At 55.4% G+C, this 26,021-nt stretch overlaps 1 protein-coding gene across 1 annotated transcript in view; it reads left to right on the top strand.

The window, feature by feature from the left end:
- Positions 1-24,628: 24,628 nt before the first annotated feature.
- Runx3 (RUNX family transcription factor 3) overlaps positions 24,629-26,021 on the top strand; it is a 45,248-nt gene continuing 43,855 nt past the window's right edge. The window contains exon 1 of the mRNA XM_090335549.1: positions 24,629-24,963. Within this exon, the coding sequence (XP_090191675.1) occupies positions 24,906-24,963 (58 nt within the window). The 5' untranslated portion in view covers positions 24,629-24,905. The remainder of the gene's footprint in view (positions 24,964-26,021) is intronic.

Raw genomic sequence — 26,021 nt, forward strand, 5'->3', positions numbered from 1 at the left:
TGCCCACTGTGGGAAGGTGGCTCTGCCGGCTGCTCCCAGGGCCTGCACATGGCACAGACTGTGGCATGTGGACAGGTTTGCTTGGGTGCGTGGGCCTGGGCTCACTCTGAGGTGTCTGGGCATTGATGCCCTGTGTGGCCGGGCTTCTGTGTGGCACCCTTTGTTCTCCTGATGCCCTACCTTCGAGAGCTCCAAACTGGGGTCCCACCAGGCCAGGCCCCTGGAGAGGGGTCCTGAGGTCATACCTGCTGTCCCCTTCTCCAACACCCAGCTTGGCATGAGCAAGAGCTTCATGAGGTACCACAGCATACCAGATGCCACACCTCTCCTGCTCCATTCTGTGTAGGCACTGGCCACAGCCCTATTGTATCATGAGCGAGTTAAGAAACTTGTCCAAAGCTGACACAGCAAAGGAGAGAATCAGACGTGAGCAAGATACTAAATCCAGGTCTTTTACACATAAGGCCATGGTGAGTATTAGTATTGTGTTTTTGATGCCAGGACTGGGGCTTGAACTCAAGGCCTGCATGCTTTTGTACTCAAGGCTGGTCTTCTCCCATTTGAGCCATAGTTCCACTTCCGGCTTCTTGGGTAGTTAATTGGAGATTAGCGCCGCAGGCACTCATCAACCCCAGCTGGTTTCAAGCAGCGATCCTCAGATCTCAGCCTCCTGCATAGCTGGGATTACAGCGTGAGCCACAGCAGCCCAGCTTACCAGGCCATGACCGCGTGAAGGGGCTGATTGTGTGAAGCGCCCCTCAAATCAGCCTTAGGAGCTTGGACACCGTTCATGTCCCGTGGCTTTCACAATAAGACTGGGGGGTTCAGGGAAAGGACTCATTTCCCCCTGGTGGAGGGCCCACAGCGTATCCCCACGCCAGTCCTAAGCCTCCATGCCCACCCTGCTTGAGCCACTGTGAAATGCCCGAATCTTCCGGTGCCTTCCCTGGGGCCCCTAGGAAGAGACTGGGGTCCCCATACACAAGGCCATAGCTGTCTGCCCTGAGCTGGCTTCCATGTGGCTTTGATTTAAATTTCACCCTGGAAAAACAATGGTTTGAATTAAGAGAAGAAACAGTTGAAGAGAGGGGAGGGAGAAAGGCGGGAAGGCTTGTCACAAAAGTGGGCCCCCAACTTTCAACCCACGTTCTGCACGTTTCCTGGGGCTTGCTACCTCTCCGCTCCCACTTTGGTGAATCCATCCTCTCGTCCTGTGGGAGGGAGGCTTTCTTCCTCTTACAGAAGGGGAAACTGAGGCAATGAGGGCCAGACTCCAGGGCCACCATGGAGTCTGGTGGCTATCACGGCCTGAAGGCCCAGGCAGTCTGCTCTGCTCTGCGCTGGGGTGCCTTGGCTGTGTCTGTAATCCTAGCTACTTGAGATTATCAACTGGAAGAAAAAAGTTTGTGAGACACCTTTTCAACCAAGACCTAGATGCGGTAGCTCTCACGCATTGTATTAGAAAGTATACCAGAGCTGGGCGCCTCCCAATGAATGATTGCAAAAATAACCCGGAAAATGGGGCCAGGTGTTTGGCCTAGTGGTAGAGTGCTTGCCTAGCATGCACAAAGACCCGGGTTCAATTCCTCAGTACCACATACATAGAAAAAAGCTGGAAGTGGTGCTGAGGCTCAAGTGGTAGAGCTCTAGCCTTGAAAAAAAACCAAGGCTAGTGCTCGGGCCCTGAGTTCAAGCCCAGGACTGGCAAAAATAAAAATTAAAAAATGACCACAAAAAATCAGGGCTGGAGGCATGGCCCAGCACCAAGAGTGCCTGCTTAGCAAGTGTGAGGCCCTAAATGAAAACCCTCGTAAGTCAAATAAATTGGTCAGTTAATTTTCAAAGAATAGGAGGGCCAGTTTGGTGGAATAAATCTGTAGCATTCTGTGTGTGTGTGTGTGTGTGTGTGTGTGTGTCTGTGTCTGTGTGTGTCTGTGTGTGTCTGTGTGTGTCTGTGTCTGTGTGTCTGGGCTTGAGCTTGAGCTCTATCCTGAACAAGAAAGTTCATGAGATTTTTATCTCCAATTAACCAGGAAAAAAAGAAAACAGCAAGTGGAACTGTGGCTCAGTCTTGAGTGAAAAAGCCCAGGGAGAGAACAAGCCCCTGGCTCTGTGTCCAAGTCCTCCACTGGGGCACTGGGGCACCTGCAGCCTGACTTTCCTACCCAAGAATCTCAGCCCAGAACCACGTCATTGCTCTCTGGCAGAGTGAGGCCAGTCAGTCAATCACACTTCGGTATGAATTAAGAAAAGAATGGGACTGGGGATGGAGCTGATGGGGGTAGGGTGGAGCTCCTGGGAGGTTCCAGGAGCAGGGGAGCCCCTCTGGGACACAGTGAAGGGATGACTCCCCCCGGGACATGGAAGAGTTGGAGCGTGGCTGAGGGTCCTGGGGGTCAGCGCGTGTATAGCTGAGGGTTCACGGGGAGGCGGAGGCTGCTGAGGAACGGCTCTGCTGGACCCGACTTAGGCCCTGGCGGAGGGGTGGTGTGCAGAGCCAGGCACAGCCCCTGGTTAGGTTGGAAGGAAGCCTCCCTTTGCCCACCTGGGCTGGAGGTAACCAAGAGCCCCCTTTCCTGGGATGCATCCTTCCTGAAGCTTCTAGGAGAGCCCACTGGGGTAAGTGGGGTCCAGGGGGGCAGCCCTGGCTCTGCCTGTGGGGAGCCCCTCTGGGTCTCAGCTCCCTCCACAAGCACTGCCAGCAGGGCGGCAGCCATCACCACCACCACCATGGCTCAAGTGATTTCCTCTGGGCTGGGTGACAGCCTGGCCCACTCCTTCCTCCCTTCTGCCCATGCTGGGCTCTGGGTAGACGTCCTGGGTATGCTTGGCGGGGAGACAGGCCAAAGACAGGATTGCCGTCTGTAGAAATGTCCCGGAGACGTCCATTTGAGTTAGGAAGGGGCGGAAGGCTGCCAGTTTAGGGGGCAATTATTTTGCAAAGCTTTATGAAGTTTTGGAAAATCTTCTTTCTCCCTTCATTGAAACCATTGTTTTTCAAGGGAAATTGAATTAGAAGGTGGTGGCGGCTGGGGGGGGCGGGAGAGGGGAGACGAAGCCACATGTTTTTCTAACTAACTGGGCGCCTGTCTTGTGCCAATAATTCCAGAAGCTTCTTGCACTCCTCATCGGGGACCACCAGGACTGCGGCCAGGAACGGACGGGAGAGGGCTCCCGGGTAGCTACAGGGAAGGGCAGGGGTGAGGAGGGGCGGACACTGGGATTTGGCTGAGTGGTAGGTGGGATCAGACCTTCGATGCTGGTATGGAAGCCTGGGAGAAGCTTTTGCAGAAAGCCTGGCCAGCCTCTGTTTCCCTCCCTGGAAGACTGCCCCCCACCGTGGCTCCCTGAAGAGTGACTGAGTCAGCAGGTGAGGCAGGACAGAGGCTCTTCTGTACAGTAAAGAGGGCTGGCACCTTCCCTGATTGGCAGCCTTCAGTGCCATCCTACAGGCCAATGCTCAGCAACTGGTAGCGCCTAGCCAGGGCATTGTGGAGATGAACCTGAGCTCCGTGAGGTCCTGTGAGGATCGATTGGCGATGCCTGCTATGAATGTAGATTTGGAAGTAATGGTACCCACAACAGTATTCTCCATCTCGAGTCTAGTCCAGGTTCTTCTGGTCTCCAGGCCAGGAAGCAGAGCCCTCACAAATCACAGCATTAGCTGGGCGCCAGTGGCTCACCCTTCAATCCTAGCTACTCAAGAGGCTGAGATCTGAGGATTATGGTTCCAAGCCAGCCTGAGCAGGAAACTCCATGAGACTCTTAGCTCCAATAAACTACTAAAACCAACCACCACAACAAAGCCAGAAATGGTGCTGTGACTCACGTGATGGATCGCTTGCCTTCAGCAAAAGAAGCTCAGGAATGGTGCGCAGGCACAGAGTTCAGGCCGCAGGACTGGCTAAATAAGTAAATAAGCAAAAATCACAGCATCCGTCTTCCAAAAGGCAGCTCATTGTTTCACAGGCTCATGGAATATGAGTGGGCACAATCTTATTCAAAAACCTCCAATGGTGGCAGGCACTGGGGGCTCACGCCTGTAACCCTAGCTACTTGAGAGGCTGAGCTCTCAGGATCCTGGTTCAAAGCCAGCCCGGGAAGGAAAGTCTGTGAGACTTCTTTCTTCAATTAACTGCCAAGCTCAAGTAGTAGAGCTCTAGCCTTGAGCAAAAAAGCTCAGGGACAGTACCTGGGCCCTGAGTTCAAGTGCACATGCCCACATGCGGGCAAGTGCGTGCACACAATCCCCTCCCAACAACAAACAAACAAACAAAAACACCACCAACAAAGCTTCAGTGACTCCCGCTGCCTACAGCATCAAATACCAAATCTCCACTTGGCTGTTGTACACCCACTGGTACCAAGAAACCCCTCCCAAGGTCCCCTCCTCCCCGGAGTCCACCACTGTCCCTGCCCGCTGTTCCCTGCCCATGTCCAGGCCCTGTTGTGTTCCTCAGCATCACATTTGACCTCTGTCCCCGTGTTCTCTCTGCTCTGAACTCCTGACCCCAGGCAGCTTTGCTTTCCCTGTCCCCCGTTCCGCACCGGACCTTGGCCACTGCGTAATGAAATGAGTATCATAATCTCAGTGGCCTCCTTGTGTGTGGGAGCCCGGCCCGGCGGCTCTCAAAAGCCCGGGTGTCCTGGTGATGCGTCATGGCTACCCAGGGACAGAGAATTCACCCCCTGGACTCCCTCCCTCACCTTCCCTCCCCCCTCAGAAATGGGGGGAAGACCCCATTTCCAGGGGCTCCCTCTGGCCACTGTCCTGCTATGTTGTGTCCCCCAGGAATGGAGGAAGCCATAGCTGATTCCTGCCGCTGTTACCCCAGATTTTAGCTAAGGGGTTCACCTCTGCCCACGTGATGGGAGTGGGTCCCCCGGAGCTCCTATGCCTCTTTTATCTGCAAGGGTCCAGGATGGGGGCTAGATGACCTTTTCTCCTGTGTGACCTGGGCCTCACTGTGCCAAGGACTGTTCAACTCCAGCAGAGGGACTTAATGTCCCCACCCCAGGAGAGCCCAGATCAGGGGCTCCACTGTGCCCCACCCCCCAGGCCTGGCCCCTTGGCCCTGTGATCGACCCCTGACTCCTGGGTCATGTGCCTCAGTCATACTATGACTGTCACCAAGGAGGCGTGGGCCAGCGCACCAGGCCTGAGCTGGAACCCACAAACCATGTCTGCATGTTCACAAACCTAGCGAGCCTGAAGCAGGCAGGCAGCTTTCACTTTGTTTAAAACGTTGCAGCGCTATGTACATGCACAGACAACGCGCATGAATATTGCATGCAAAGCATGAGTTCAGTAGCAACCTGACTTTCAGTTTGGGATGTGGATCTCTTTGAGGGCCAGCAGTCCAGGCTGGTCACTTTACACTGCCCACAGCAGCCACAGGCCCCAGCCAGCCACACAGCCACTGTGGCTTCGTGGCTGAGGCTGTTTGTTGGGTAAGTATGACAAGGACATTTTAAAATGTATAATATTATTTGGTTATCTGAAATTGGATAGGGAACGGGGAAAACAAGATGAGGGGTGGGGGAGGGGGGAAGGGAAATGAAGACCAAGACATGTGAAAGGGTATCAATGTATGGGAATTAATGCACCATTTATCTGGCAAATATCATGTAACCCTTCTATTAATTACAATAAAAAATATATTTAAAAAATTTATAATATTTCCAACTTAGAGTTTATTAGCAAGTAACCCCACTGTTCACTGAGGAACACCTCTTGTGTCACACACACACACACACACACACACACACACAAAAGAATACAAAGGACCTGTGACAAAAAGCAGTCTCCACTCAAGAGACAAATAGACAGAAAAAGAAGAGAATCTGTCTCTGCTTGGGGACAATAGTCTCCCCAGCCTTGGCCCTCCCCCAGCTTTCTTCCTCCTCTTCCCAGGACTCATCTCCCTCCCCACTGCCCTCTTGTTCCTCTCTTTCCTCCCCCCCTCCTTCCTCCCCTCCTTTTGTCCTCTTTTTTCCTCCCCCATCTTTCTCCCCGTCCCCCTCCTCACCTCTGTCTTCTTCACTCTACTTGGTCTTCCTCACTGTGCTCTGGAGCAGAGCCGTCCTCCCAGCTTTTGTGGCTGTGCTCCCCACCTGCCATCCCCTCTCTTCCCTGTGGTCCTCCAGGGAGGACAGAGGGGGGAAAGGGTGAGGCCAGGCCTAAGGGCTTGAACAGGCTGGATCCTGTCTCTACCTCCATCCACTTCCTGGAGCCTCTTTCACCTTCTGGAGCCCAATCCTGTCTCTGAAAAGAGATCATAACCTCCTGTCCATTGGCTTTGAGATTCGAAAGGGCAGAGCATGGTGTCTGCTGTGCATTAAGAGAGTAATTTTAAGATGTTAGCTATTAAATAATTATAAGGCTCATAAAAGTGCCACAGACAGCTACTCCCCCCTTGAAGCTCCCCTTGGGGGTCCCCCAGGCCTGCACACTGGCTGGAAGGCAGTACATGGGGCAGGAGCCCAGGTCCAGGAACATGAGGGTCTAACACACTGGTGCTTGTGAACGAACGAACGAATGAATGAATGAATGAATGATCAAGCACCCTCCACAGCAGTCTTACGCCATAGTTGGTGGTAATGAGCACAGATGATCTCCTGCAGTGTAGCCCTCCCTCCCTCCCTCCCTCCCTCTCTGCTGTGGCCTCACAGAGTAGTTCCTAAATGGCCTAAGAGGTTTGGTATACAGTAGGTGCATAGCATATGTGTGTTGCCAGTGTGACTCTGGGTGCAGGAGGGGATGGAGGGGTGGAGGCGCTCCTCAGAGCCCTGCCTCTCAGCCCTCGCCCACCACCTGTCTCAGATTGTCTTAAAAGTCTTAGATTCCCCCTCTCAATGAACGTGTCACCGACGGTCCTGGCCCCCCCCTTTTTTTTTGCCCTGAAATAGAAGGGTTGACAGCCACCATTCACTGTGTCTCAGTGCTGTGGTCAGGAAGAGGGGGAGAGGCATGGGTGACTCGGCTGGGTGGATGTGTAAGTTGGCACCTTACCCAGCCAGTGGGTGATGCTGTCTGGTGGCTGGCACGGCTTTGGTTGGTGGTCTTCCAGGGCAGCTTTCCTCACGGCTTTTGGTGACCCATCATGGAGGTGTTAGCCACTGGCTCTCCACTGAAACAAGGAGGAAGGGTGAACACATGCAATCAGGGCATTCAGTAGACACAAAAGCGAAGTGTGCCGCTTGTGGGCAGGCAGAGGGGTACACTGTGGGAAAGGGCACACTGAAGGAAGGGGGCAACAAAGTCCAAAGAAGACGTGCACATTTATTGCTTGAATTATGAAATGATGACCTCTGTCCAAACCTTAATAATATCAGTAAACTTACACTTGAAAGAATCATGGGAGACGAGCCGGGTACGTTGGCTCACGCCTGCAATACTAGCTACTCAGAAGTCTGAGATCTGAGGATCCAGGTTCAAAGCCAGCCTGGGCATCAAAGAACATGAGACTCTTAGCTCCAATTAACCACTAGAAAACCGGAAGTGGCACTGTGTCTCAAGGGGTAGGGCGATAGCCTTGAGCTAAATTGCTCAGGAATAGCACTCAGGCCCAGAGTTCAAGTCCCATGACCAATACACACACACACACACACACACAGAACTCGAGGCCTTGCTTGCTGCCGGGCAGCAGCGGCGGGCACAGTTTCCAGTCTGCCCCGTCATCAGGAGGGCATGCACAGGACCCCACAAGGTGCACGGAGGAAAGGTTTATAGAATGTACAGAGGGCCCCTTGGGACCAGTACCAACCACTGTGCCCAGGTCAGGCATCAGGCCCAGTCCTTCACTGGCTCAGGGTATCTGCTAGAAGTCTCCCCAAACTGCAAGCAAGCCAGGGAGGGACAAGGCCCCTCCAGTCTGAAAGGTGTCCTATAGTTCCTGCCAGGGCCCCTAGGCCATTCCCACCTGGGGTCTGGGGTCCCCCAGGCCTGGAGAACCACTGGTTATCTCCCTCCCTTCAATCAGCTCTAAGTCAGGTTCACAGGTCTGTCCACCCCCTCCCCCGGCCCCAGGGGTGAGGTTACCGGTGTGTACTCACACCTGAAAACACTGACTGCTCACCTGGGCCCACAGCAGGAAAAATAGCTTGGTATCCCTGACTCCATTTTGTATCCGTCTTCCCTCCTCTGAGTCTCTCTCTCCTGGGATCTCCTCACATCCCAGGTTAGATTTTTTGGGTGGGTCCGTGGGGCTTGAACTCAACCTGGGCACTGTCCCTGAGCTCCTCAGCTCAAGGCTACTGCCTTACCCTTGAGCCAAGCCCCACTTCCCCTTTTCTAGAGGTTAACTAGAAATAAGAGTCTCAGGTCCTTTTGTGCCCGGGCTGGCTTTGAACCTTGATCCTCAGATCTCAGCCTCCTGGGAAGCTAGGATTATAGGCGTGAGCCACCAGGCCCCACTCAGGAATAAGAAAATTTTTAAGTAGATGTTAAGAAATAATTTAAGTTTATTGAAGTAAAAGAATGAATCCAGTGTTTTAAGCATGAAGTAAGAGATATTAGGTACAAGATGAATTAAGGAAAGAGAAAAGCACAGAAGCTCTTACTGGAATGGCTAGAACTTGAGAAACACACACACACACACACACACACACACACACACACACACACACACACACACACACACACACACACACACAACCACAGAGAGGCTCCAGTGTCCAGGGTCCTGGGGTGGGGCTGTTTGTTCCCCCAAGGGCAGGGGGGTTGAGGGGTCACTGCCCCTGCTTACCAGCCAAGGCCAAGGGCTTAGCAGTGGGCAGAGGCCTTGAAGCAGAAATCCGCCTTAGGCGGCTCTGGCTGCTTTAGCATGTCATGGGGGCCCAGGTGGGTTCCAGAATGGCTGACCAGTGTGTAGTCTGCGGCCTGCCCAACCCGCCCAGAGGACAACCTGGCCAAGGCCAGCTGCCCCTGGGTGCCAACTCCCAGCTGAGGACACACCCAGAGGCCCTGAGGGCTCTGAAAGCTGATTTCCGGTGTCCGGGAGGCTGCGTGGAGGGAGGCTTGTGGCATGGATGGAGGCCCCCATGGGGCTGCTGGAAGACACATGAGCCCAGCCCAGGGCAGGGAGGCCTGGGTAGCAACCAGCAGGCAGCCAGCAGACCTCCCCTCAGCAAGGAGCAAATTACCTGCCCTGCATAGCCCAGCCAGACTCCACTGGGCATGGCGGCAGTGTCCAAAGAAGGGGCCCTGGAGGGGCAACTTGAGGACTTGCGGCAAATGTTACGAGGCCTGAGACAGGTGCACAGAGCCTGTCCTGTTCCAGGGAGCAGAGCAGAGATGGTGGGGAGCCCACGGCGTGCAGCCCTATTCCATGTCTAGCCATCAGAGCAGTCCCAGCACAGACAGCGTATAAGTCTCTTTGGTTACCTCAGTGCGCTTCCTACCCTGACAAGAAAATGCTGTCCAATCCCTATGTACAGATACAGAAACCAAAGTCCAGAGAGGTGAAAGCTATGCCCAGGGCCACCCAGCAGGGAAGTGGTAAAGGCAGGTGGCCACCAACTCTTCCATGCCTTTGAGAGCCACAGAGCATCCTGAGTCAAGCAAGCCTGTTATTTTCCTGCACACCATGGCCTGAGATGTATTCACGTCCCCACACCCTGACCGCTTCAGGATCAGCGTGCCCACTGAGCAAACTCCAGCTTCCCACGCCGCCTGCCTCAGTCCTGATGTTTATGCTGTAAGAACTCCAGGGGCCGGGTGTGGTAGCTCACGCCCTTGTCATCCCAGCTGCTCAGGAAGTGGAGAGCAGGAAGATCAAGGTACAGAGCCCATCCCAGGCCACTCCTCCCTCAAGATGGGACCCCAATTTTCCCCTTCCTAAAGTGCAAGTTTAAATCCCAGGGGCCAAGGATGAGTCAGTCTGGCTGGCAGGGTAAGACACAAGCCAGAGGCAAAGGACCTTGAGTGGCCAGCCTGGCTGTCTGGGTTTGGTCACTGACTATGTCACTCTGCCCACAGGCTATATCTTTCCTGGGCACCTGTGGGCTCTGACCCATCACAGTGCTCTCTTCAAGGAGGCAACAGGGGGGAGTCGGGAAAAATGGGTATGGCTGGGTCACTCTGGACCTATTTGTTGCCATTCCTGTCTCTCCCTCTTTTTACCTGGCCTGTCCCTCCTAAATGCTCAAGAAGTAGCTTTTAGCTAGGTATCAGTAGCTCACAGGAGGCTGAGATCTGAGGATCACGGTTCAAAGCCAGGCTTCTCTCCAATTTAACTACCAAAAAAGCTAGAAATAGAACTGTGGCTCAAGTGGTAGAGCACAGCCTTAAGTGAAAAAACGAATGAAAGCATGAGTCCCTGAGTTCAATCTCCATTACCAACACAGACGTGTGCACACACACACACACACACACACACACACACACACACACACAGACTTTTTTGGTGGTGGTGGTGGTTGTCATAGGGCTTGACCTCTGGGCCTGGGCACTGTCTCTGAGCTCTTAAGCTCAAGGCTATCACACTACCACTTGAGCCACAGTGCCATTTCCAGTTTTCTGGTGATTAATTGGAGATGAGTCTCACAGACTTTCGTGCCCAGGCTGGCTTTGAAACCGGATCCTCAGATCTCAGCCTCCTGAGTAGCTAGGATTATAGACATGAGCCACCAGTGCCCGGCTAAAGTTTGATTTTTTTTTTCCCAGTCCTGGAGCTTGAGCTCAGGGCCTGAGCACTGTCCTTGGGCTTTCTCAAGGCTAGAGCTCTACCGCTTGAGCCACAGCACCACTTCCTGCTTTTTCTGCATATGTGGTACCGAGAAATGGAACCCAGGTCTTCCTGCATGCTAGACAAGCACTCTACCACTAGGCCAAACTCCCGGTCACACACGTGGCTTTTGAATGAAAGAAGGAAAAATGTCCTCTCCAATAAATACCCAACTCCCTGTTGGAGTCTGACCCTCCCTCCACCTGGGCACCGGCGACCGACAGTCCTCCTGGCTCTCCCCCTCCACCACCTGCGGCTGGGCACAGGCTCTGTCAGGACAGCCTCAGGGCAGAGAAATCTCTCTCCAGGCTGAGAACACTTGGCCTGGGGGTGGGGGAGATGCTGGCAAGGCCTGTGACAACTAGGGAGGAGACTCGGAGCCCCTAGATCCCACCCGCCGCCCCCCACATTGTGGTTAGCTTACAGAGGAAGCAGCAGCTGGGCTGCACACAGCGTGCTGGGGCCGCGTGGAAAGTTACAGCCGCCACCACCTAGGGCTTTGAAGCCCGAAATGTGTGTTCCCCACAGCTATTTGTGGCCACCTCCCCCCCACACCCCACCCCGACCTGGCTCAGAGGTGGGGACTGAGAAGAAGTCAGCACTGTGGCTGTCCCCAGGCCAGCTCAGAATCCAGGCCAGGCCAGCTCAACAACCTAGCTGAGCCCCAGACAGACAACCAAGCCACCCCAACCATCAAAGCTAGCCCAGTTTTGAAAACCCAGGTAACCTTCCTCTCCTCTGACTCTACCCAACCCAAACCAATCACCCAACCAACCCAACCTGACCCAAGTGCCCAGCTCAGGCCATAGAACCAAGCCTAACTCAACCCACCAGGGTTCCATTCAAATGGCCCCAGTCCCACCACACATCCGACCACTTGCTGAGCCAACCCAGGGCCACTCACTCAACCCAGCCGTCCAGGGAAGCTAACCACGGCTCACACCACTGACCAGCCACCTCCATGAAAACCAGCATGAACCATGCTCCCCACAAGCGAACCCTCAAACCCTACCCAACCAGCCCGCAGCAACTCAGTTTCCCCAGCTCAAGCCAGCCCAGTTCCTCCAATCTAAGTAGCTTAGACAATTCAACCACAGAGGCCACATCTCCAACCCTCAATGGCACAACCACGCAACCCACTCCACAACAAACCTGACACTGCTAGCTAGTTTTACCGCCCTCCTGGGCCCAGCTAACCAAGCCTAACAGCCTGGGTGGCCACCTGGTATAGGAGAGACCCTTGTTGATCCAGCTTTCTCCTGGCCACCCCCAAGGTTCTCTCCTCCAAGCAGCCATGCCCAGTTCCATGCACATGTTAACTGTGAACATAGCTACTGGGGCTGGAAGTGTGGACTTGGTGGTAGAGTGCGTGCCTAGCATGCGCGAAGACCCAGGTTGATTCCTCAGTACCACATACATAGAAAAAGCCAGAAGTGGTGCTGAGGCTCAAGTGGTAGAGCTCTAGCCTTGAGAAAGCCCAAGGATAATGCTCAGGCCCTGAACTCAAGCCCAGGACTGGCAAAACAAAAACAAAACAAGCAAACAAACAAACAAACAAAATAGCTATTTTTCTTGGTATTAAACCTGTCCCCAAGGAAGCCAATGAGCAAGCCCTTGCCCCTATCCTCAGAGGATCTCACACTCTCCCAGAGTCCAAGAGGTGGCCCAGTCTACGATGAGCCAGCTACCTATTGTGGGGCCCCTTAACTCCAAATCAGGTCTTCTGGTTGGGGAGGAGCTGGGTGGTAGTGTGGGGTCTCTGAGGGGAAATCTGGTAAATGGAGACCACGACTTGTGTGTGACTCTTGAATAACTACAAAGATTGGGAAGGCAACTTTAGAGCCAAGACATAGAAGAGATGGGGCAGCCTGGGCCCCTGGCAAACCAGAAGTGATGCTAGGGCTGCAGAATTTGGAGATGCACTGGGGAGAATTGATGTGCAAGCCCTGAGGGAATGAACTTGAAGGATTTATTTGGGGTCTTGGGGTTTCAGTCCCTGATCAGCTAGCTCCATGACTTTTAGGCCCCTGGTCAGGCAGAGCATCATGGTACAGGAGCATAGGAGGAAAGCTGCTCACCTCTTGGCAGCCAGGAAGCAGAGAGGAAGGGATCAGGAGCAAGGTATACCCCAGGCATAAGAGTTCATTAGGCTCCAGATTGCTCAATGGCTGGACTCTGTGGGGCACACCTGTCACTCCAGCAACACAAGGGAGCACGAGTGGAAGACGCACAGCCCCTCTACAAAACACAATGCCCAAAACCAAAATGTAAAACCCAAAGGCACACCCCACTGACCCACTTTCTTCAGCTAGGCCTTCCACCTCCTGGTTCTCACCTCCTCCCTGTAATTCCTCCAGATTGCACGGCCAGCAAGGACCAAGCCACTGGTGAAGGACCAAGTATTCAGGGTCCAACAGCCTTTCAGAGATGAAGCCACCCGCAAGGGAGCAAGCTTTCAACACATCTGCCACTTGGAAGAACACATCCTATGCAAAGCACACGTAGGAAAAGGAAATTGGTTGGCACTGGGAGCTCACGCCTGCCATTCTGGCTACTTAGGGGTGTGAGATCTGAAGATCAGAGTTTGAAGCCAGCCTGGGCAGGAAAGTCCTTGAGACTCATCTCCACATTAACCAGCAGAAAACCGGAAGTGAAGCTGTGGCTCCAAGTGGTAAAGCTCTCTAGTCTCAGGTGACGAAGCATCAAGACCCTGAGTGCAAGCCCAAAGACCACCCCCACCACCTGGCTGGAAGGAAGAGGAAGAAGACTCTAAGTTAACCTGCTGCCCATGTCTTAGACAACAGGAGCCAGCAACACCTTTGAGCAGGGTTGGGTCTGAGAGAGGAGGCTGCGAGGATGCAGAAAGCAGGGTAGAAGAGGAGTGGCAGAAGATTGTAGAGGAGAAAACGGGCACACAGGTGAACACGAACCCTTCCCAGCTGGGAGAGCCAACGGGATGCCAGATCCCCAGATCAAGCAACATGTGTCTGTGGCCAAGGACCCAGCCAACCATCGTCAGCTGTGTTCCTTGTCCTGGAAAAATCTTGAAGCCAAACTCCAGGGACCATGATGAATCCCAGCCCTTGCAGCCCCCTCCCCCAGGGGGACAGCACCCCCATAGAGAGCTAATGCCTTTGAGCCCCGACCCCAGCAGCCATAGCTTCCTTGTGGCAATGAGGGTGGCAGGAGATGGGTGTCACCAGGGAGTATCTGGAGAGTGGTGGTATCGTGGGGTGTCAGGGCACCCACAGTGAAATGAGCCATACCTGCCCCAGAAGCCATCTTGGAGGAAATACTGTCACTCCCCCACCCTTCAAGTCAGCCTTAGCCTGTCCTCCCTGAGGCCCAGAGCAGGACAGTCTATTTCTACTGGCTCATGCTGACAAAATGCAAAATGACCTATTGTCTTCTCAACCAGAGGTTGGTGCCAAGGGCTCTGAGGATGTGTGTGGAGCTAAGACACAGCCTGGCTGCAGAACCACAGCCTGAGCGGCTGCTCACAAGGCAGTTAGCACTTGACAACTGTCTGTTGCTACCTGCGAGGGTCTCCCCAAGATCACAGGGTGGTCAGCAGCTGAGCCGGGACCTGGAGTCTTGATTTGGTGCCTGATCTGACTGAAGTGTCCACCAGAACAAACCAAACATAAGCTTGCTTGAAGCAGCCGAAGACTAGGGCTCTGCTATCCGCTTGGAATGGGGCCCAATGTCGGGCTCTCATTGGTCCAGCTTGGAGGGTCACATGTTCAGCTGTGACCCAATCACCATAGCCAGAGCTCAGGAAGTCCTGAGTGGCCAGCCTGGGTCAGTTGTTGCCCAAAGGGGGCATGGCCATGGCTGGGTTAGACCTAGGAGAGGAACCCCGCTCAGGTGTCTACCTGAAAGGAAATGTGGGTGGGCCCTGCCCACGTGTGCCCACACCTGCTCAGCCAGGTGGGGACTGTTCAAGGCTGTCACAGGCACTGATGATGTTTGCTAGTCACAGACAGCAAGTGACAGTCCAGGTTACCCCCACAGTGGGGAGAGGTGGCGCCATGTTCTCCCTAGCCCAAAGCTGGAAACCGTGTTTGAAGAGAGGGCAGGGGTGGCCTGGCTCTGAGGGTGGCCCGACCTGGGGGCTGCCCGGCCTGAGGCTCTGTCCCAGGTGACCTTGGTGTGGCTCCTTGGGGGGGGGTCACAGCCTGACCCTTGTTTTGCTCAGCAAGCTCACACGCCATTTCACACAGGAAATTCAACCTGGCTTCGAAAGTACACCCTGTCTTCTGCAGGAGGGGGGAGAAAACCCGTCAGGTTAGTCCAGCATTAGGTTGTTGTCTTCAAGCAGTCTTGGAAATGTTTCCTGAGAGGAAAAGAAAGTTGAAAATTCGAGGTGACAGGGAGAGACGCTTGCCCGTAGAAACCAGAGGCAAGTGTGTCCAAAGAACAAATCTGAGAAAAAAAAAGAGATTAGTGGGGAATGTTAGGTGCCTGAGGACAAAATGAAGACGGCCCAGGAAGCTGGCCAGACAGAGACAAGCACGGGACAGTGCCCCCACCCCTGCCCACGTCCCCCAGTGCAGGGGTCCCCGTAGGGCCGCTGACGAGTGGTGTGCATGCTGCTGCCTCTGGCTACAGATTGTTCCAGAATTCTTCAGACCTGTTGTTGGTAACTTGAAAACAGCTTTGACGAGAGTATTTATACCATAGAAATTGTTAAGTACATTGGGTGCTGGTGGCTCATATTTGTAAAAACCAGGCTACTAGGGAGGGTGAAACCTGGAAGATAGTGGTTTGAAGCCAGCCTGAGCATAAAGTCCAATTAGCCAGCAAAAAAGCTGCACTGGAGGTACTGCTCAAGTAGTAGAGTGCCAGGTGAAAGCTGAAGGCCCTGAGTTCCAACACACACACACACACACACACACACAGACACAGACACACACACACACACACACACACACACACACACACAAATTGTCAGGGAGCTGGGAGCGTGGCTTAGTGGTAGAGTGTTTGCCTAGCATACATAAAACTCGGTTCAATTCCTCAGTACCACATATGCAGAAAAGCCAGAAGTGGTACGTGGCTCTAGTGGTAGAGTGCTACACTTGAGCAAAAGAAGTGCAGGGACTATTCCTAGGCCTAAGTTTAAGCCCCAGGTCTGGCACAAAAAAAAAGGGAGGGGAAGAAGAAGAAGGAGAAGGAGAAGGAGAAGGAGAAGGAGAAGGAGAAGAAGAAAAAAAGAGTCTCAAAAGAGTCTCATGGACTTTCCTGCCTGGGCTAAGATCAGGCCTGTGCCATGGACGGCAGGTAAAACCCCATCTCTGCTCTCTTGGGTGGGGAGCACGTGGCACACCGCAGGTTCTGCTTACTTCCAGGCCCAGATTCCCCAGCCCTGGGGCATACCTTGTGTGGGGGTGCGGGGGCATGGTGAGGAGAGCATGGAAGCCACCACACTGCATTTCCTGGAATCACAGGAAGTCGAGACCAGGTGACATCTCCAGAAACGACTGCCACAGAGAAAGAAATCATACCTGGCTTGGAAACAATAGGTCCCGAGGAGGCTCCAGAGGATGGGGAGCTGGGTTTCCCCTCCCCACTTTCCTCTTCTTCCTCCCTCCCTCCCCCCTCCCTTCCTCATTCACACTCACACCATTCATCCAGATAATGAGATAGGGACCCACCCATCATTCCTTTTATTCAGCAGTATTTCCTGTCCACCTGTGCAGGCAGGCTTGGGGAAGGAGGACCCAGAAACAGGGCAGGTGACCAGTCAGGAACATCCAGGCAGCAGTCTGCCCACTGTCAGATCCCCTTGCCCAGGAGTGGATGAGGGCACCCAGGAGGGGGTAAGGTGAGCCCAGGCCATTTGTGCCAAAGTGGTAGGGAGGCTGAGTGGCTGGAAGAGAGGCCGGGATCAGAGCTGAGGCTGCAGGAGAGGCCAGGATCAGAACTGAGGATGGAGGAGAGGCCGGGATCAGAGCTGAGGCTGCAGGAGAGGCGGGGATCAGAGCTGAGGCTGGAGGAGAGGCGGGGATCAGAAGTGAGGCTGCAGGAGAGGCCAGGATCAGAGCTGAGGCTGGAGGAGAGGCCGGGATCAGAGCTGAGGCTGCAGGAGAGGCCAGGATCAGAGCTGAGGCTGGAGGAGAGGCCGGGATCAGAGCTGAGGCTGGAGGAGAGGCCGGGATCAGAGGTGAGGCTGCAGGAGAGGCTGGGATCAGAGCTGAGGCTGCAGGAGAGGCCGGGATCAGAGCTGAGGATGGAGGAGAGGCGGGGATCAGAGCTGAGGCTGTAGGAGAGGCCGGGATCAAAGCTGAGGCTGCAGGAGAGGCCGGGATCAGAGCTGAGGCTGCAGGAGAGGCGGGGATCAGAGGTGAGGCTGCAGGAGAGGCGGGGATCAGAGCTGAGGCTGCAGGAGAGGCGGGGATCAGAGCTGAGGCTGCAGGAGAGGCCGGGATCAGAGCTGAGGATGGAGGAGAGGCCAGGATCAGAGCTGAGGCTGGAGGAGAGGCGGGGATCAGAGGTGAGGCTGCAGGAGAGGCTGGGATCAGAGCTGAGGCTGGAGGGAGGAGCAGCCTGGGTGCCTGGGACAGGACATCCCATCCTTCCTGGAAAGATGAGCAGAAGAGAGGAAGTAGAGGAGGAGGGCTGCTGGACCCTGCCCCCAGACCAGCCCTGTCCCATCAGCCCCTTGCCTGCCCAGCAGCCCTTTCCCACAGGACTGGGCATTGACCCCTCTGCAGGGCCACTACAGAACGGTCATTTCCAGTGTCCACCCTCCTTTCATTTTCTGATCAGAGCTCCAGCCCCATGTCTTTGCTCCTGTGTGGATGTGTACCCTGGAGCCATCGGTGGAGAGCCACAACAATGGCAACCTCTTGACAGAGAAAAGCCAGTTGAAGACAACACAGCAGAGCAGAATGGGGAGGGGTCTGATAGCACTTGAGTTCCTGGATCCAACTGATCCTGAAGCCCACATTGTACTTATGGGCTTACAAGTCTAAGCTTATGGCCCCTATGTTTTCAGACTCTGGCCAGGACTTTGTCATGTGGCCTTGGGAAGGCCACAGGAGGTGTTTCCTTGGGTAGGCTAACCCTGGCCAGCCTCACCGTGTTACTGTGTTGCCACCCACGAGACCATGCTGCAGGGCGGGGGTTAGGTGTCTTTATGGCTATGAGACAGGAGATGGGGTCCCCACCTTCCAATGGCTTCTCAGACCTCCCTCCTTCCTGTACCCACTGCCGCCTCGTCATCCAGCCCCAGGCTCCTCCTCAGATACATCCTGCATCTCCAAAAGGCACCTCAAACACAAGGCAAGCCCTGTTGTTCCTGCCCCGGCCACTTCTCCATCTCAGGCTCAGGTTCCCCCTCTCCTTCCTCCTTTTCTCTCTGCAACACCCCCCCCCCCAACCCTGTGTGCAGGAAGCCAGCCCTGTGTGTGGGTCCTGCCTGCCCACTGTGGCAGTACTCGTGCAGTTTGCTATGGTACGGGTCTCCTCGGGGCCTTATGATTCCACACTTGCACCCCATAATCTACCCTCAGCAACAGCCAGGGCTGTCCACCTGAATATCTGCTCACCAGTCACTCCTCCACTCTTAGACTCCTCCAGTGGCTCCCACTGCCCTGGAAAGAGGAAACAGCCTTCAAGTTCCTCTCCTACTCTTCTCTGCTTCACTCACCCTTCCTGGTCCCACAGGCCTCCTGGCCATTCCTGGAACATGCTAAGCCTGCTCCTACCCCAGAGCCTTTGCATATGCTTTCTTTCGTTACCTGGAATGCTCTTCCTCCAGATGACAGCTCAGCTCCTGGACTTGGAGAGGCCTTTCCTATATCTTTCATCATACTCTGTACACCCTGGCTGTGACATGGGGTAGGTTGCCTGACATGTCGAAGACCCTGGGCTCCTCGTCTGTTATGGTAAATGGTTGATATCTGCAGGGGTGAGAGGGGACAGGTTGCAGGGGTAGGGGTCTGTACCCAGTATGGGGTGGGGACTGGTATTCAATGGTGACATGAGAAGGCACCACACTGGCTGACCATTCCAAAGAGGCTCAGAGGTGGGCTGCTGAGGTGTCCTGGCTGGCTGGACTTTGGTGTCGTCGCACAGCTAGGTAGCGGGCATGTGGTGACCAGGATGAGCACTGAGTGTGTGGAGACCTTGGCAGGGGCCTGCCCCTGCATGTGCTGGCCCTGGAGAGGCGCTGGGCTGAGCTGCGGTGGGGGGGCCGGGCTTGCAGGGATGGGGTGACCTGGCTGCTAACACGTCCAGCTACGCAGGGTGCCAGTGGCTCATGCCTGTAATCCCAGCTCCTCAGGGGGCTGAGATCCGAGGATCCCGGTTCGAAGCCAGCCTGGGAAGGAAAGTCCCTGAGACTCTTTTTTTTTTTTTTTTTTTTTTTTTGCCAGTCCTAGGCTTGAGCTCAGGGCCTGAGCCCTGTCCTTGGACTCTCTCAAGGCTAGAGCTCTACCACTTGAGCCTCAGCACCACTTCCGGCTTTTTTCTATGTATGTGGTACCGAGGAATCGAACCTGGATCTTCATGCATGCTAGGCAAGCACTTTAACCACTAGGCCAAACTCCCGGCCCTCCCTGAGACTCTTATCTCCAGTGAACCCCCAGAAAACCAGAAGTGGTGCTATGGCTCAAAGAGTGAAGTGCTAGCCTTGAGCGAAAAAGCTCAGGACAGGGCTCAGGCCCCGAGTTCAAGGGAATGCCAGGAGGTGAAGCCCTGTGACCCCGAAACTGACGGCGTAAGGCTCAGTTGGTGAGGCAGCTGCAAGAGGGTTCCCTGGATGGAGCTGCGGAATCTCCCAGGCCTTCACCTGGCTTCGCAGGGGCCCAGCTGCCTGCTGAGAACCTGGAACCTAGGAGAGGCGTCGTCATAGCAGGCAGCCGTCTGACACCTCAACCACATAGAAGAGAGGAGGCTTATCAGATGGGCGCCTGTGAGCTTCAGTGAGCAAGCTAGGGAGGTGCCTTGATTTCTCTCATGTCCGACACCCCACGCCCCAGACCCTCAAATCATAAGGGTATCCCAGAGAGGCCCTGGCCTGGGTGCCCAGCCAGCCTGCATCCCCCAGGACCCTTTCAACTGCCACCGCCTGGGTGGTGACGTGGTGACAGGGTGTGGCATTTGCTGTGGGGTCACACGGGAGGCACAGGCAGAGGGGGCCTGGCCTGTGCTTCTGTCCACCATCACCTCAGGGGACCTGCGCCAGGCCGCTGCGGTGCGGTGAGCCCTCAGAGGGAATGTTCTGGAAACACCTGCCCCAGTGTGCCTCAGGGTGGCGTCCACCTTTTGGCTGAACTAAGGTGATTTTCACGGCTTCTGGGCCCAGGCTCTGAAGGTGTTCTTGTGATCCAGCCGGGCATTACCCTTTCTTTAGGGGTACTGTTGAGTCCCCCCACCCCAGGCAGTCCCTCCCCCTCTCCTGCCCTCCTCCTCCCCTGCCTTCTCCCGGAGACGGGGAGGCCACAGTTCTGGCTGGAAGCTGATCCTCTCATTTCCTGGAAGGCCTCTGAGATTCCTGGGACGCCTGATGGTGGCATGGAAATGCCCCACCATTTCCCAACCACGTAATGACAACCCTTTTCCTTCTGTCTGCCTCAGCAAATTTGCTGGCCAGCCCGCCTCTGCCAAAGGGGCCATTGTGCTCAGAAGAGGAGGGCACACACGACGTTTGGCTTCTCGCGCGTGTGTGCGTGTGTGTGTGTGTGTGTGTGTGTGTGTGTGAGAGAGACGCGCCACTCCTGGGACTTGAACTCAAGGCCTGGGTGCTGTCCCTGAGCTTTTTCTCTCAAGGCTAGTGCTTTACCATTTGAGCCACAGCTCTACTTCTGGTTTTTACTGGTCGATCGGAGATAAGACTCACTGTGTAGGCCCTAAATTCAAACCCAGAGAAAGAGACAAGGGGGGAGGGAGGAAAGGGAGGAAGGAAGGAGGGAGGGAGGGAGGGAGGGAAGGAAGAAGGGAGAGAAGGAAGGAGGGAGGGAAGGAGGGAGGGAGGGAAGGAGGGAGGGAGGGAAGGAGGGAAGGAAGAAGGGAGAGAAGGAAGGAGGGAGGGAAGGAGGGAGGGAGGGAAGGAGGGGAGGAAGCAGGTCTCTGAGAAGCTCCGCAAAGGCATAGCACACAGCACTATGAGCATGGCAGGTCCTTGACGCACAGCCTTGGCCGGGCCTGGTGTCCTGGCACCGCAGTGCCACCCTGCAGGGCTCCTTCTCCACCCTGGGGGGCAGATCTGCTGGCACGGTGCATCTCGCACCTCTGGGCCTGCTCACACGGCACCCATGCCACCGTGGGGCTGTGCCCACGTTCAGGTGTGAGGGGTGATGGACTGGGCGGCAGGTCCCAGGCCTGGAGACATCCCCTCTTCCTCTCTGAGGAAGGAGGGGCTCGCCTTCCCCAGCCTGAGGTGTGTGCCCCCGCCCCCGGCTCTCAGGTGGAAGGAGTGGATTTCCTTACCTCCACCGCGGGGAGGCCTTTCCCAGAGGCACCAAAGGAGGGCAAAATGGGAGAGCTAGGGACAGGGCACGGACTCCAACCTTCCTCCATCCCAGATGGCTCCAGCCAGGGCCAGAGGGGCCGCCACCGTCCTCTGTCCTCTGTGGACTCTGGCCAACCCATTCCCCATGTGCTCCCCCAAAAGGAGACCGTGGCTTCCTGCCAGAGCTCCGCTGGGGGCCCATCACCCCTGTGTGGTCAGCCCTGGATTGGCTGGCTGGACGTGCGAGGCTCCATTGTTAGGAAAATGAGGGGGCATGGCAAGCTGCTGAGAGGGAGCTTGGAAAAGATGAAGGGAAAACAGAAATCACCCTTATGTCCACAATGCCCTTTCAAGACACCCAAACTGGACACGAGGAGAGAGCTTCTGCTTAGCTATTTGTAAGCTATGTTTGTTGGGATGGTTTTAGCTGAACCTGGAAGCTCCCGCCTGTAATTCCATCACTGGGGAGGCTGTGGTGGGAGAGTCTTCATGGACAGACTTCACCATGTAGCAACAGCCTGTCTTCATATGAAATGCTACTTTTTAAAAAATGATTCTCTTCAAAACACTTTTTTAATGAAACATCTTATTCTCCTAAGATGACTTTAAGAGGAGACTTGATTGCCTCTGTAGGCCTAGAAGATGCATAATTGGAAGGAGACGGGAAAAGTGAGAACCTGGAGGGAGCCAAATATACTAGCAGATATTGCCTCTTCACAACTCTGTGAAGTACTGCAAGGGGCCTCATTTCTTAGTTAGGGAAACTGAGGATCAGAAAAGTAAAGCCTCTTCCCCCACAGCTTTGTTGCTTCTTAAAGCCCAAATCAGGCTTCAGGTATGGCTGGTTCCAGCCTCCACCTTCTTCCTGCTTTCCCAGGACGTGTCCAGAGCTTTATTCAAAGTCGAGCACAGTCTTAGGAGGAAGCACGTGAATTTTAAGTTCCTCAAGAGCAAAGACTAAGCCAAGCACTCAGTGAACACTCGCTCATTGCCCCAGAATGCACTGGACTACCTGGCAGTACCCCCACAGGGCTCAGCTCAGCTCCCCATGGTATCCCCATGTCCCATTCCCTGGCCTAGACCCAGCTTCTGGGGAGGGAGAGCTCTAAGAGTGAGCGGGTTATAGGATCCAGTCAGGGAGGGCACCCGTGGGTGTGGAGCCCCCATGGGGTGTTAGAAACTGGAGGCAGAGCCGGGTGTCGGTGGCTCATCCCTGTCATCCAATCAGGAGGCGAACAGCTAAGGATTGAGGTTCGAAGTCTGGCAGGGCAGGAAAGTCCATGAGACTCTCAACTCTAGTAAAATACTTAGAAAAAGCTGGAAGTGGTGCTGTGGCTCAAGTGGTACAGCACTAGCCTTGAGCACAGAGGGGCTCAGAGATCGTAGCCCCGCTCGGCATTCAAGCCCCAGGCGTGAAAAAAAGGAAAGAAACTGGGCCAGGAGTGTGGCCTAGTGGTAGAGTGCTCGCCTAGCACGCACAAAAACCTGGCTTTGATTCCTCAGTACCACATCCACAGAAAAAGCCAGAAGTGGTGCTGAGGCTCAAGTGGTAGAGCTTTAGCCCAAGGACAGTGTTCAGGCCATGAGTTCAAGCCCCACAACTGGCAAAGAAAAATAAACAAACAAAAAGAAAGAAACTGGAGGTGGTGTTGGCAGAGAGAAACAGGTTCTGCGGTGGGGTGGAGTGGTTGTGGTCCCGGATCCCACGGACTCACCGTAAGGTATGAGAGCTTAATCTTCACTTCTAGAAAAGCAGTGCTCTTTTCTATTGTGCTCATACAGAATGTTCTGCATTTGGCTGGCTGCACAGGTATCATCCACAGACCCCTGGCCACCCAGTGCAGGCCAGGCCGGACATGGCACCGTCCCCTTCCTGCAGGGCCCCATTGACTCCCACGGAACGTGGCAGCCAAGGAGGTGGCCAGGACATGCAGCATCCTCCCGGAGCCCGGCCCGCCCCCCTGTGGTGATCAGGTTCCCAGAAAGCCACAGGAGAGGGCAGCAGGTAAGGGCCCGGGCTGCAGAGGGCATTGCAGCACAGAGCTGAGGCCTGGGGCAGCAGAAGTTCTGATCCTGTGTCAGGAAAGCAAGTCCACCTGGGACCCCAGAGGGCTGGCCTATGAAATGGGGCAGTCACCCATACAGGGAAATGACAAAAGCCAAGTCCCCACCACCACCCTGGGTCACCACCGTGGCACACCTGGCTTGTGGGAACAGAAATAGGGGGGGTCAGGTCAATATTTTTTGTGCTTTTGAGCCTCTCTGAGCCTCCAATCCCCTGTGATGGGAAGGGCTCCATCTGGTGGAAGAGCAGCGTGAGCAAAGGTCCTGAGGCAGGGAGCTCAGAGCACCCCCTCCCCCCAGAGGAGGCTCAGGTGGGCCAGATGTGAACTGGGCCTTGAAGGATGCAGAGCTTGGACCACAGAACTCCAGCTCCATGGGGTGGAGGGCAGGGGGGGGAGGGCCTGGCCTGGCACAGCCATGTCCCCAGCAATCCCGGGCAGGCCTTTCTCCATGGGCAGGCCCGGGCCACTTCATGTGTTTCCCATTTGCACGTAATCCCAGCTCCCATAAAAGCCCCCGAAGTGCCACCCTGCCACCCATGAGGACGCCTTTCCCCTGGCAGCTGGGGTGGAGGAGGCGGATGGCGGGGTGAGAAACCGTCTGCCCACGGGTGGACCAGGCTACAGGCACCTGGAGAGGGCCTCAGCCTGCCCAGCAATGCCGTCTTCCCTAAGCCACTGTGCCAGAGGCCCGTGGAGGCCATTCACAAGTACTGGCTATCTTCCTCCTCCTCTTCCTTCCAAAACAACAACAGAAAAGGAGAACGAGGCAGCCACAAGTCTTCTAAGAGCTGTGACCTCACAGCCCAGGTGACACTGGCCCAGCCAATGGGCCAAGGCCGCGGGCTGGGACAGGGGCTGGCTTGGCACTGAGAAGGTCGGCTCCCTCAACCACACAACCACAAGGCCAGGCCCTCGCCGCCCCCGGGGCCCTGCGAGGAGCTGGTTGGTCCCCAGGCGTCCCCACCCCCTGGCCGCCCTCTGGTTGCAGCCTGGGCCCAGGGAGAGAGGGTGAGTCTCATTCATTCATTCATTCATTCATTCCCGTACTGGTCGGTCTGTCCTCCGGTCGGTCGGTCAGTCAGTCGGTCAGTGGGTGTCCAGTTGGGGTTGGCCTGGCCTCGCTGCCCTGGCCTCCTGCTTCTCCACCCCAGCCTCCGGGAGCCCCTTCCCGTCCTCTAATGATACACTGGGCCTGGGCTGCTGTTGAAAACTTGTGGCTAGACATTCCTGTGGGACCGGGAAGGCAGATTCTTGGGTACAAACAGAAACTTACTTTCCTTGGGGATTTTTTTTTTTTTACCCTTCTTGCTCAGACACTCCCGCGTTCTTTCCTTTTTCCTTCCTTTCTTTTTCGGTTTTCTTTTCTTCTCCTTCTTCTTTTTTTTGGGGAGGTAGTAGCGGGGAGTGGGGGGAGAAGGCAAACTCAAACTCAAACTCACACACACACACACACACACACACACACACACACACACACACACACACACACACACACACACAGCAACATCTCCTCATCCCCCCCCACCTTCTTTTATTTTCAAAAGTAGTTCAAAGAAGAAAGGGGAGGGGGGAAGCCATAAAGCAGCTGCCAACCCAGCCAACCTCAACCCAACCCCCCCAAAGTCCTGGATTCTGGAGAGTTCTGAGCAGGGCATGGCTTCCAACAGCATCTTCGACTCCTTCCCGTCTTACTCCCAGACCTTCATCCGCGGTGAGTAAGCGGCCCCCTGCCCTGGGCAGCCCTTTGGGGTGGGAGCTGAGGCCAAGGGGGCCCCCCAACCACCCCCCTGTCCAGCCGCCACCCCTGCTCCCCTGCTGGCCTCCAGCAGCCTGGGGGAAAAGCGCTGGTGGCCTCCGTGGTCTCTTGGTGTGGCACTTCCCGCCTGCCGGGGAGCAGAGACATCACCAGAACTCAAGACCTCAAGGGCAGGAGCTCGGGGGCCCTGGGTGGCGGAGACAAGTGAGGTCTCCTCTGGTTCCTGCCTTGAACCTCAGACCCCCGCCACTTGGGTTCAGGCAGATCTGGGGCTGAACTTCTGATGGCTCTGGGAGGCAGGCGAGGGACAAGGCTGGACCCCAGGCTCTGATCTCCGCGAGGCCTGGCCTCCGTGCTTGCTGGATGATCCCTGGGGAGTAGAAGCGGCGTGGGGAGAAGGGAGCCCAGGGCTTGGGGGGCCTCCCGGCCCTAGGCTGCACCGACACGGACGCTGGCTTTTGGGAAGGCTTTGTCTGGGGTGGGGGGTGGCCCTGAGTGTTAGGGGGTGACTTTTTTTGGTGTATTTGTAGCCTGAGGGACCCAGAGTTCTGGGTTGTGTTCCTCACCAAGAATGGGGATCTGGATGCCCTACTGAGAACTTCGCACTGAAGCTGGGACCCCGTTTCTCTGGGGATGGGGGGCGGCTGTTTCTCAGTGCCAGGCCTTCCCAGCTCACTGTCCCTCTCCTCACTCCCCTCATCCCCCTGAGGGAACTGTTGTGGCATCTGAGATTGGTGATCTAGAGTCCTTCCAACCTTGCTGTCACCTTTGCTGTGTGACATGACATAGTTGCTTAACCTTTCAACGTCCCCCAGTTGTGCTGATTGTCTGAGGCTGGAGGGGGCCTGTGGACCTAGCCAGCCCCTCCGGGCTGCTCCAGGAACCAGTTCTTCTCTAGAAGGGGAGAGCTAAGTAACATCTAGAACCCCAGGGCTTGATGGGGACAGGGGGCTGGGGAAGATGACTTTTCTGAGTCTTGGTTGTCTGTTGAGAGTCAGATATCTGTCTGTCTG

The sequence above is a fragment of the Megascapheus bottae genome, chromosome 6 (genome assembly GCF_031878675.1).
Source record: "Megascapheus bottae isolate mThoBot1 chromosome 6, mThoBot2.hap1, whole genome shotgun sequence".
Taxonomy (NCBI): Eukaryota; Metazoa; Chordata; class Mammalia; order Rodentia; family Geomyidae; genus Megascapheus; species Megascapheus bottae.